This window comes from Pan paniscus, chromosome 10 (genome assembly GCF_029289425.2).
Source record: "Pan paniscus chromosome 10, NHGRI_mPanPan1-v2.0_pri, whole genome shotgun sequence".
In the NCBI taxonomy this organism is placed as follows: Eukaryota; Metazoa; Chordata; class Mammalia; order Primates; family Hominidae; genus Pan; species Pan paniscus.
Window position 1 is genome coordinate 106,845,986 of NC_073259.2, and position 12,923 is coordinate 106,858,908.

At 40.5% G+C, this 12,923-nt stretch overlaps 1 protein-coding gene and 1 pseudogene across 19 annotated transcripts in view; one reads left to right on the top strand and one right to left on the bottom strand.

The window, feature by feature from the left end:
- The window catches only part of ANKS1B (ankyrin repeat and sterile alpha motif domain containing 1B), a 1,251,294-nt gene that overhangs the window by 53,861 nt on the left and 1,184,510 nt on the right, over positions 1–12,923 (bottom strand). Inside the window, exon 22 of one of the 19 annotated variants that reach the window (XM_055096017.2) lies at positions 3,309–3,723. The exons of 16 other annotated variants lie outside the window; for them this stretch is intronic. In XM_055096017.2, the coding sequence (XP_054951992.1) occupies positions 3,661–3,723 (63 nt within the window). In that variant the 3' untranslated portion in view covers positions 3,309–3,660. Of the gene's footprint in view, positions 1–3,308; positions 3,724–12,923 lie in introns of those variants that run through there. 2 more of the 19 variants (XM_055096015.2, XM_055096016.2) reach the window with 2 other exon arrangements.
- On the top strand, positions 3,731–12,177 carry LOC129393540 (probable ribosome biogenesis protein RLP24; annotated as a pseudogene).

Genomic DNA, 12,923 nt, shown 5'->3' on the forward strand with positions numbered 1-12,923 from the left:
GATTCTTCTGGTGGTTGTTTATGAAGGAGGGACTGGAAGAGCTAGAGGCTGGATGCAGGGAGTCAGGAAGTTATTGTGCAAATCCAAAGGAGAGACCCTAAGCACCTGAGTTGAAGTAGAGGCATTGGAGAACAGGAGGAGGCACCACAATGTCGATGAGGAAGAACTGAGAGGTTCTGTTGATTGATCTGCCATGGAAGATGAATGGGTGGGAGGATTCCATAGATGAAGAAGTCACTGAGATAAGGAATACTGGAGGGGAAAGTGTTTTTGCGTAAGCATAATGGAAATGCTTTTGCACATGCTCAGTTTGATAAGCAGGTGGAGATATCCAGTAGGAAATGAGAATCAGATCTGGAAATCCACCTACATACATGGATGGCCAAGGAGGTGGGAGTGGACAAGGTGGTTTAAGGAGTGAACAAGAAAAGAGGGAAGGACACACTTCAGGGGAAGATGAAATCCCAAGGGGTGGGGCAGAAACTAGAGCTAATGAAGGAACTGGAATTGAAGTTGGAAGATGCCTACAACACAGTATCACAGAAGCCAAAGAGGAGAGGGCTTAGAAGGTAGGAGCAATGCCCCATGCCATGAGGACTAACAAGGCCTAAAATGGTGTGCCTACCACAGTGGCTGGCTCACACAGGAGCTGCTACTTTCATTGGGCTTACTGGGTGGAATCCCTGGCTTTTGCAACAAGAAAAAATTGTTGCTGATTTCATTAAAAGTCGCTTCAAGAAAATGGTGGCAGCAGCTGGAGAGGAGAACACAGTGAGCTGTGCAATGGATGCCAGTTAAAGGAAGCAGAAAGCTGGAACAACAGGCAGGTCAGGACACAGCTCTTGAGCTGACATGAAGGCATCAGCGGTGGTTCCTGTGATGGTACAAAGATTCCACATCAGATGCTCAGCCAAGTTGAACAAAAAAAAGAAAAGATGAAGGATAGTCATTTCTTTTTCTTCCATGGGTCCCAGGAATCTCCGCTCTCCTAACTGGAGGCAGCACTATGGTGTCAGTGATGCAGGCTGTGCACAGGCCTCTATGAATGGCAGTGTTGGGGGTGGCCATGCTTTCCAATCTGGAGCCCAAACTGTACTGCTCTCTCCACTGAGTCATTTGACAAGAAGCTGATGGATCCTGACCAGCCAGAGAGTTCAAAGGGAGGGTGGGAAATCTTCTGGGTAGAGCCCCTCCTTGAAGGCATTTATACACCCTACAAAAGATAAGGATCCATCGTCTTTTAAAGGGGTTTTCTGATGGTGTACTTTGACAAGAGTTTCCAAAGAGGTCTTTTCATACATAATTTTAGCAAAAGATGAAAATGCATAGAAAGAAGGCAAAGAGGCTAGGCATGGTGGCTCATGCCTGTATTCCCAGCACTTTGGGAGGCTGAGGTGAGCAGATCACCAGAGGTCAGGAGTTTGAAACAAGCCTGGCCAACAAGGCAAAACCCCGTCTCTATTAAAAATAAATAAATTAACCAGGCATGGTGGTGGGTGGCTGTAATCCCAGCTATTCAGGAGGCCGAGGCAGTAGAATCACTTGAACCCAGGAGGCAGAGATTCTAGTGAGCCAAGATCGCGCCACTGCACTCCAGCCTGGGCAACAGAGTGAGACTCCGTTTCAAAAAAAAGAAAAAGAAAAAGGAAAAAAAAGGCAAAGATCAAAGTTATTGAGTCTTCAGGGAGTCTAATCTGGGAGGCAAGAAATCTAATAAGTGCCCACTTCATTTCATGAAGGCTTTACAGGCATCAAAATGTGAGCACGGGGCTTCAGTCCAATCACAGGCAGTCAAAGTCCCTCCTTCCCCATTTTCTCTTCGGTGTTATGATCATCATTCTTTTCTCCTTCCCAGGGACGAAGGCGCCTACTCTGAACATCAAGTTACTGAGCACGTGCTCTCAGGCAACATTGGTTTCTATGACCTATCTATCTGCATGCTCTGCTGGGTGTCTGTATAATTAATACTCCCATATGTTTCTGTTAAAAATTCAAGCTTTATTGATTTGTATAAACAGAACTCTGTACTTCAGGCCCATTTCCCCAGTGAAAGATGCTCAAGGCAAACCTTCTGTTATCGTTCTCTTTCGTTTCTAGTTGCTTTTCCCTATGCCATGCTCTTTGTGGCATTTTTCAGGTTTCCCAATGTTCTCAAATTTACCCCCCTTCAGAGCCAGCTTTACAGAAGAGGCTAATTTGTAATGCAGACCTCTGAGTACATAAGCAGATAAATACTCCTGGGTAAGGCTCCAAATTATTTTAATTTTTACAGCATCTTGGTCGCCTGCAAAAAGCATTATAGTGATATTCAAATGTATTTTGTTCACAATTTCCCAAATTAAGAGGATCATACTTTTATTTTTCCAAGAGAAATGATATTTAGTTATATAGAGATGTTACGTTTCTGAAATCTAAAATACAATGCAACATTTGAATCCTAAATTCAAAGGCAGTCTTCTCTTTAAGCACTTGAGTTTATATTGTCTATAACCATTAAACAGAAACAGGAATCAGAATTTCATATCTGGAGGTGGCCACCTGAAATATTGTTCTTAGTAAGTCACTGAATGCTTTTAGAGCATTTTTAAAAAGAAGAGATTTTGAAATCACCAAGAGAAAGAAATAACCATCTTTCTTCTTCTCCTTTTTAATTTTAAATTATGAACGGCTTGGTATCAGGTCAGAAATTATCATTGGTGCTTTTATTACTGCCTTAAAGCATGTTCTGAAAATAAGTAGGTTTTCCATTTTGAATGCAGAATCAATAGTATGGAGATACCCTTTCCAGAGTGCACGAACTCTAATCTCAGAGCAAGACTTTTCCGAGCACGAATGAAAGCAGAGGGGTTTATGATGGGGAGCACTTCAGTTGTGAGCTGTAATGCTCTTTGAGTCTGGAGTGGTGTTAATGTTCCGAGTAAGAATCATTAGTGCCCCACCATCAGCACAGACAGGGAAAACAGTGAGGCTAATGTGGGGAGGACGCCACCAACCCTTCATTCTTACAATGCCCCGATTGCTCCCAGTGTATCTGAAGCACAGGCTGGGGAAGGGATTTCCGGATGGTCTGTTGCCATCCAACTTACAGTATATTTTTAACCTACACATGGCTATCCTGAGAATGCTTTCTAGTTAGATATTCAGTCCTGAGTCATAACTATTAATTTTGGCATATAATATCTTCCTTAGTTAGATTCAAAGCTTAATTATTATATTCCATTTCAGCAAGTAAATTAAAATAGGATCAAGCAATTATGTTTGGTAGCCCTAAGTGACTTTCAAATGATTAAAAAACATACACAAAATAAGCATTATTGTGGTGATTTTGTAGGCAGTGAAACTAGCTAGGTTGTGGGATTACAAGAGATAAAAAGCAGAACACCAATCAGCAATTTGAAATGAACTCTCACCATTTGAAACTGAGCTTAAAGGCCACTTTCTGGGGAAAGGCTTCCGCGGTCTCCCAGGCTGACAGGATGGCTTTTCTCTTGTTCCCCTCTCTGCCACTTTTCCCGTGCACTGCCCTGGGTCTCAGCGTGGTCTGCTTGCTTCCCTATAGGGAGCTCCTTGAGGACTGCCCACACCTTTCTTGATTTGTCTTCACCATAATGACTAGCACATGGTCTTACATTGAGCCCTATGAAGTAGCCATTTTTCAAGTCAAGAATGGCTAAGTACCAGCAGTTTCATAGGATTCGATCTAATGGTTGCTGAACTCCATGACTGTTAAAGGAACAGGCCAGTGAATTAATGTATCGTAACAAGCACGTAGCCAGCGTTATAAGGAACCACAGGCTGGGCGTGGTGGTTCTCGCCTGTAATCCCAGCACGTAGGGAGGCTGAGGTGGGCGGATTGCCTGAGCTCAGGAGTTCGAGACCAGCCTGGGCAACACAGTGAAACCCCATCTATACTAAAATACAAATAATTAGCCGGGCATGGTGGTGGGAACCTGTAGTCCCAGCTACTCAGGAGGCTGAGGCAGGAGAATTGCTTGAACCCAGGAGGTAGAGGTTGCAGTGAGCTGAGATGGCACCACTACACTCCAGCCTGGGTGACAGAGCGAGACTCTGGGTGACGGAGCAAGACTCCATCTCCAAAAAAAAAAAAAAAGGAAGCACAGTGCCAGCCTCTCAACACGCTGAGAGCTCAGCAAACTTTCAGAGAGCTCTGGTACCCAGAGCCAGCAAAGAGGCCTTGCAAAGCTTGCAGGAGGACCACAAATGTGATTAGAGGGTTACCAAGACATTCCTATGGGGTGGAGAAAACTTCAAAGATTTTGGCTGGGTGCGGTGGCTCACGCCTGTAATCCCAGCACTTTGGGAGGCCGAGGTGGGTGGATCACCTGAGGTCAGGAGTTCAAGACCAGCTGGACCAACATGGTGAAACCCCCCATCTCTAGAAAAGAGAAGAAAACAGACAAAAAAAAAAAAAAGAAAAGATCATGAGAGTTTTCAGTCTCAAGGAGGCAAGGCTTAGGTCTTCGTTTCTGCAAAGCAAACTGGCTCAAATTGCAAGCATTAAGAAGAAAAGCCTTCTTGACAGGGTAGAAGGATTCCTAAGGGCAGCTGGGAAGTTTCCCCCTCTAGACATCTTTAAAAATAGTTTGGGTTCTCATCTGTCATTAATGAGGCTAAATGACCTCGCAAGGACTTTTCTGGTCATAGGAGGTCTGGCGCAAAGGCTGAGGGAATACAGAACCTAAGACCAGGTGACAAGAACAGACAGTGGGCAAGCAGCCATTGAAACCACACCTCCTGCATATGACATGGCCATTGTACTGCCTGTGTAACTCACATGCTCTGGAGCACAAGTCTGGCACAGCACAAAGCGGTGCCCTCCGTTTCTATATGCTGCTGATGCTGCATGTCTGAGACCATACTTTGAGAACTACTGCTCTAAAAATGCGGTCGATCAGTTTGATTGAAAGTTACTGTCAGAACTGTTCTCTGCTGCTGTGCATGTAAACTCGCTGTACTGCATCCTACATTAATTCAGAAAGAATCTAGTTTATCAAAACACACTGTTCTCCACTTGACAAGTGATTTCCAAAAATCCTTAGTTAGCATTTAGCTACAGCTCTTGGTCTTGAGAGCAATTAACAAGAATTATTTAATTCTTCATGGTTTCTCAGGGACTGTGAATGGATAAAACATTCTTCACATAAAACAAAGAGTTCAGTTCATAATGACAGATTCAAGAGTTGCACCCAGAATAGATGTTGGCCGGGTGTAGTGGCTCATGCCTATAATCTCAGCACTCTGAGAGGCCGAGACGGGCAGATCACTGAAGATCAGGAGTTCAAGATTAGCCTGGCCAACATGGTGAAACCCCGTCTCTACTAAAAATTTAAAAATTAGCTGGACGTGGTGGCGGGCGCCTGTAATCCCAGCTACTCGGGAGGCTGAGGCAGGAGAATTGCTTGAACCTGGAAGGCAGTGATTGTAGTGAGCCAAGATTGCACCACCACACTCCAGCCTGGGCGACAGAGAGACTCAAAACAAAAACAAAAACAAAAAACCTGAAAAAACAACGATAGAGTTAATAAGATCAGGGGTCTTGCTGAAGATGAAGATGTACAGTTGTTTTTTTTTTATTAAAGTTCCCCATTCTCCCTCAAATTAAGCACATGCTCTTGAGAGATGTGACAGGCAAACATGAACATGGGCTTGTGTACTGCCTCTGGGAGTGTAATCTGGAAGAAGTTTTCTAGAAGGCAATTTGGGAATAGTTATCCAAAGTTTCACAGTGTGTATACCCTTTGATCCAGCCATTCTATATCTAGTGGCTCTTTCTAAGGAAATAATCAAACCAACTGCAAAAGATTTAGGTAAAGGGTGTTACCCATAGTACTGGCTATCATTTGAAAAGAATTGGAAATGACCGAATGACCAACAAGGAGAACTGGTTAAATAAATTTGGTTCAACTATGGATTGGAATATTGTAACCAACCACCACAAATGATATTGGGGATGAATATGTATAGGAATAAAAATATTTCAAAATATATTATTGTGTTTAAAATACACGGTAAAACAGTGGATATGCAATATTTCCACTTCTTACTAGAAAAATAGTACCTACAAATGCATAAATAATTGGTCTGGAGGATTACACAAGCATAAGATGTTAATAGGGAGGAATTGACCACTTTTAGGTGGTAAAATCACAGTTGTTTTTATTTCTCCTTCCTGTTTTTCTATTTTAGAAGTGAACAGTAATGAACGTGTATTGCTTTTGTAATAAAATTTTAGAAATGTATGATTTTAATTAAAAATGCCAATTGCAAATGTGTGAAAAAACACACTGTTTGAATCTATCACTTATAAGTGCAACTTCTGTGTTTTTTGGGGGTGTGTGTAGCCATCTTGAGCTTATGAAGGGACCCACTGAGGAGCTCCTTCCTCTGAGAAGAAAGGGGTAGTTGTCAGCAAATGAGAGCACAGGGTATGTTTGGATTCCTGGCTTAGTTCCATTCCTTCCTTGCGGCGTGGTTAGGTACTCAACCTCCCTGTGTCTTAGTTACTTCATCTGTAAACGGGTATGTTAATATAGCGTCTACATTTTAGAGTTGTGAGGATTGTACAGGATAATTCAGTGCCTAGCATGTAGTGAACATCAACAGATTTTAGCTATTACTGTTTAAAAACAGTATTTTTTTTGGTAGAGATGGGGGTCTTATTGTGTTGAACAAGCTGGTCTCAAACTCCTGGCCCCAAGAGATCCTCTTGCCTCAGTCTCCTAAAGTGCTGGGATTACAGGTGTGAGCCACCTTGCTCGGCCAGCTGTTATTGTTATTCTGAGGATAGATGCTTTCACTTAGAAAGTCCCTCTCCAAAGCAAAGCACTGGCAAAAGAGAGCAGAAACAAAATTGAAATCTGTGTGCATAACTGAACACTCTCCAGGCTACTTGTTATGATGGCAGGGAAATGGTGGTTGCAACAATGAACTTTCAGTGGATCAATATACCTGGGCCAATGAGAAGAGACTCAATCAATCAACATGTTTAGAAAGAGCTTGAGACAAGTGGGAATTAAAGACAGAAGCAGCCCAGGAAATCTTTCAGTGATGTGAAGTAGTAAGGGTGTTATATGGGAGAAAAGCTAGCAACAAGGGCTATAAAAAATAACAAAGAGAACTGGGGTTTGAAGACAATATGGAATAAGATGGTTGGTGCTCTTTAGCCTTCTAGAGTAGGCCCGTAAGAAAACATTCACAATGGGAGGCTGGGCGTGGTGGCTCACGCCTGTAATCCCAGCACTTTGGGAGGCCGAGGTGGGCAGATCACAAGGTCAGGAGTTCGAGACCAGCCTGGTCAATATGGTGAAACCCTGTCTCTACTAAAAATACAAAAATTAGCCGGACGTGGTGGCGGACGCCTGTAGTCCCAGCTACTCAGGAGGCTGAGGCAGGAGAATTGCTTGAACCCGGGAGGCAGAGGTTGCAGTGAGCCAAGATTGGGTCACTGCACTCCAGCCTGGGAGACAGTCAAAAAAAAAAAGAAAACATTCACAATGGGAAAGGCACATGTGAGCAAGGATCAGCAATAAGGAGTAACCTATGTGGCTGTTTCTTTGTGGGCATTGCGATTCAATAGACACACAACACACATTTATGGGCTTAGAAGCTGTATTCACTATGACTCACGCAGTATTTGGGAGAGAATGAAAGAAAATCATTGATGCTTCCATGAAATTGGGCAACAGAGAATTTTTTTTTAAAGATGGGATCTGGCTATGTTGCCCCGGCTAGAATGCAGTGGCTGTTCACAGGTGTGATCATAGTACACTACAGTCTCAAATTCCTGGGTTGAAGTGATCCTTCTGACTCAGCTTCCCAAGCAGCTGGGAGTACAAGTGCATGTTACTGTGCCCAGCTCAACAGAGACTTTTAAAAAAATAGTTGTTTAAAAGTTTTTTTTCCCGGTCTGATTCCTAAGAACTAATTCTTGAAGTTATATCTGAAAATGACAACTTGTCACAGAAGGAATTTGTATGAGGACAGAGGAACAAAACATGATTTTAGTTTGAGTCTCTTCTAAGAGGAAAGAGGCTTTTACATTTAGTATTTCCATCTAATTTTAAGATCTAACTTTTAAAAAGTTTTCCAACCCATTCCCTCTATTGTTTCCTAAAACACATAAAAAAGAGAAAAGTCTTAATACTTCAACTAGGGCACGGATTATTATTTGGAAATTTGTATATTTGAAAATTCATGCTTTAGAAGTGCTTCTGGATTGAAAGTTTAAAAATCATACAAATTAAGAGGAACAGATTCAATGAGAACTATGGAGAAACTATCCAAATCCTTTGGGAAATAAAAGTTCCAAGACCTAAATACACTAGATTTGCTTATTTCTGACTTAAAAATAATCTTAAAATATTTCCTTTCTTATATCAGGAAGGCAGATTTCTACCTCATCTTAGTTGAAAACAGATATTTCTTTTTTGGGGAGGATTATTTTTTTAAAATATTAATTGACACATAATAACTGTACATATTCATGGGGCACAATGTGATGTTTCAATATATGTATACATTGTGTAATGACAAATAGGGGTAATTATCATACCTGGAACCTTAAACAGTTATGATTTCTTTGTTTTCAGAAATTCAAAATCCTCTTCTAGCTATTTTCAAGTATACAGTACAGCATTGTTAGCTACAGTCACCCTACTGTGCAATTGGGCACCAGAACTTATTTTTCCTATCTAATTGTAAGTTTGTTACCATTGAGCAACGTCTCCCTATTCCCCTCCTCCTCATCTACCCTTTCCTGCCTTTGATAACCACTGTTCTATTCTCTACTTGTATGAGATCAACTTTTTAGATTCCATGTATGAGTGAAATCATGTGGTATTTGTCTTTCTGTGTCTGGCCTATTTCACTTAACATAATGTCTTCCAGGCTCATCTATGTTGTCACAAATAACAGAATTTCATTCTTTTTCTTTCCCTGAATAGTATTTTATTGTGTATATATACCACATTTTCTTTACGCATTCATCTGTTGATGGACACAATTTTAAATAAACACTTAGCTTGGATCCACATCTTGGCCATTGTGAATAGTGCTAGAGTAAACATGGAGGTGCAGATATCAACATACTGATTTCATTTCCTTTGGATATATACCCAATAGTGGGATTGCTGGATAATATAGTAGTTCTCTTTCTAATTTTTTGAGAAGCCACCATACTGTTTCCATCATGGCTCTACTAATTTATATTCCCACCAACAATGTACAAGGGTTCTCTTTTCTCCACATTCTCACCAACATTTGTTATCTTTTGTCTTTTTGATAATAGCCATTATAAATGGAGTAAGATGTGGTTTTTGCTTTGCATTTCCCTAATGATTCACTTTGGGTTTGCTTTGCATTTCCCTACTGATTGATGACATTGAGCATTTTTTCATATACTTTTTGGCCATTTGTAAGTCTTCTTTTGATAAATGTCTATTCTGGTCATTTCCCATTTTAAAGTTGATTATTTGTCAACTCAAAATGGATTAAAGACTTAAATATAAGACCTGAAACCACTAGAAGAAAACGCTGGAGAAACATGTCATGACATTGGACTGGGAAAGAATTTTTTGGATATGACTCCAAAAGCACAGGCAACAAAAGCAAAAATAGACACATGGGATTACATCAAACTAAAAGCCTTCTGCACAGCAAAGGAAACAACAGCAAAGGAGACATCTTAGAGAATGGGAGAAAATATCTGCAAGCTATACATCTGACAAGGATTAATATCCAGAATTTATAAGGGACCCAAACATTGCAATACCAAAACAACAAATAATCCTATTTTTATTACTTTTTAAGAGAAATTTCCTTGAGAACAAACACCTGTGAATGATACTAACCATCAACTATGGGATTAGAGAATGTAAGACTGCAGAGAGTATTAAATTGAATATAATGGCTTACCTCTTACAGTAACAGATGTTTCCTAATTGTATATTTAATTAGGGAAGTGATGCATTACTGTATATTAGTGAAAATTAAGCCCCAGGGCAAAATTCAGGGTTCGGGATGGAGTATGGGTAAGCCTAGGGAGGCAAAATTGAAGAGTAGAACCTCATCTGGCCAGAGCAAATCCTTCACTTCACCAAAAACTGTATGTCTTGGAATCTTTGAAGTGAGAGTTATTCATAACCAACATAACAACAACAACAAACCCACTGAAAAGTCAAAGCAATATACTTATGGCTTTGTAAAATCCAGTCCTGTGGACACATTATTTAAAAGTGGTAATTCTTGGCCAGGCGCGGTGGTTCACGCCTGTAATCCCAGCACTTTGGGAGGCCAAGGCGGGTTGATTACTTGAGGCCAGGAGTTCGAGACCAGCCTGGCCAACATGGTGAAACCCCGTCTCTACTAAAAATACAAAAGTTAGCCGGGCATGGTGGCAGGTGCCTGTAATCCCAGCTACTGGGGAGGCTGAGGCAGGAGAATCACTTGAACCCAGGAGGCGGAGGTTGCAGTGAGCCAAGATTGCACCATTGCACTCCAGCCTGGGTGACAAGAGCGAAACTCTGTCTCAAAAAAAAAAAAAAAAAAAAAAAAGACTTCCTCTCAAGCTTGGCAAGCTTGGCGTTTGGTTGATGGGGACCCATGGGGGTTCAACATGTGTATCAAGAAGTGTTATTTCTGTTTGGGGCCCAACCACCCTGGCCGCGGCATGATGTTCATCCGCAATGATTGCAAGGTGTTCAGATTTTGTAAATCTAAATGTCATTAAAAACTTTAAAAAGAAGTGCGATCCTCACAAAGTTAGGTGGACCAAAGCATTCTGGAAAGCAGCTGGTAAAGAGCTTACAGTGGATAATTCATTTGAATTTGAAAACCGTAGAAATGAACCTATCAAATACCAGTGAGAGCTATGGAATAAAACTACTGATGCAATGAAGAGAATTGAAGAGATCAAACAGAAACACGAAGCTTAATGAACAGATTGAAGAAAAATAAAGAGCTACAGAAAGTTCAGGATATCAAAGAAGTCAAGCGAAACATCCATCTTATCCGAGCCCCTCTTGCAGGCAAAGGGAAGCAGTTGGAAGAGAAAATGGCACAGCAGCTACAAGAGGATGTGGACATGGAAGATGCTTCTTAAAAATCTCTGTAACCATTTCTTTTATGAACACTTGAAAATGCCCTTTGGAGACTTGAAACTGCTAAATTATTAGTTTATTTTTTACATAAGGCCACTTAAATGAAAAGTGATTAAAATATATTTTTCCTACATTGCCATCTAATGGCACTAGGCAGCATTTGTATAATAACTAATGGCAAAAATTCATGGCTAGTGATGTATAAAATAAAATATTCTTTGCAGTAAAATATTCCCTTTATTAATGTTATAGAAGGGAGGATACAACAAGGAACTAACAATTTGTATGACAGTGTCAAATATTATTTCGATTTTAGAATTTCCTGTTTTGCTTCATTTGCATCTTAGAAGAGCATAATGACATTGTTTGATGAAGCCTAATTATGCTGGACTGTTTTGAGCTGGTTTAACCCTTGTGATAGGTAGTTGTGGATGTCGAGGATGAGAACTGAATAATCTTTGCCTGAAATCACACTACACTCTAGAATTTCCACTCTGGAGAATACTCAGTTCTAACTTGTGATTCCTGGTAGAACAAACTTTATTTTTCTAGCCTAGCAATGATCTAGAAGCAGAGGAATCCCAGTGCCTTTTAAAAGTTATTATGTGGTTTTCTTTTAAAAAGCTCCTGTTTTTGGAAAGTAGAATTTCTGGGTACAACATCTGTTTATTATTTGCACATAAAATAAACCATTTAAAAAAGTGAAAAAACAAAACAAAACAAAACAAAAAACAAAACCCAGGACAATGAATGTTCCTGGCACATTGGAGAGGCAGTCCAGTCTCTGGATTCACAGTGTGGGTAGTGGAGTGGACTGCCTGGTTTCAAATCCTGGCTCTGCCACTTGCTGTCTGTGTGACCTTGAGCAAGTGACTTAACTTCTCTTGGACTTTGTTTTCCCATATGTAAAGTGGGAGCAATGGCAATACCTACTGCGTGGACTGAGTGAACTAATGCACATAATTCAGTTGTGCAGGGCAGGGTGTACAGCTCTCAACTGTTACCTGTTATTAGCCCTAATAAACTGATTTTAGGAGGGCATGAGTATATGTCATTTTTAAGATCGTCTATTATGATCCCTTAGGCTGATGGCAACTTGAAAGTGCCTCTATGGTAATACTTCTACCACTTTGGGGTAATTAAATGTTCACATGTTGGTTTCCTCCACTGGATTGTGAACTCGGTGGATTTTAGTCATCTTTGTTAACAAAGTACATTTAAGGAAACATTTATCAGAATTGGGAACCACAGTGATTTACTTATTACTGGGAGAGACATTTTCATTTTGGCTAAAATGCATACTTCGAACAGAAAACATCTTTTTTTCAATTAAAAGAATAAACAGGTAACTCTTAATCTACAATACTTTGGCCTAATAATATTACCATGAATCAACTTTTTAGATCGTCTGTGTCCTAAAGTATTTTTCATGGGGAGTTTTGATTGAACTGGGACTTTTGGCTGAAATGCCACCATGCTGAGAACAGAGAAAACAGCAGCTTGGGGTTCAAACTGAAAATTAGCTGCAAGTTGAGATCTACATCATTTATAGTTGGTGAAAGTTCTAATTCACAATAGAATAGTTCCAGATAGCAGATCAACCCTATGCTTCTGGTTTTGAAAGACTCTGGTGAAATGTAGTGAATGCAACCTTAGCTACTTTATCAAGAACTGAGACTTACTTAATCAAGATTGGAAATAAGGGTTTATGATAGTCCGAGAAGTAATGAAGTTTCTATTTTCATGTAAACTACATAAGCACCAAGAGCAGCAAACCAGAAAAATGCCCCCCAAAACAGAAGAATG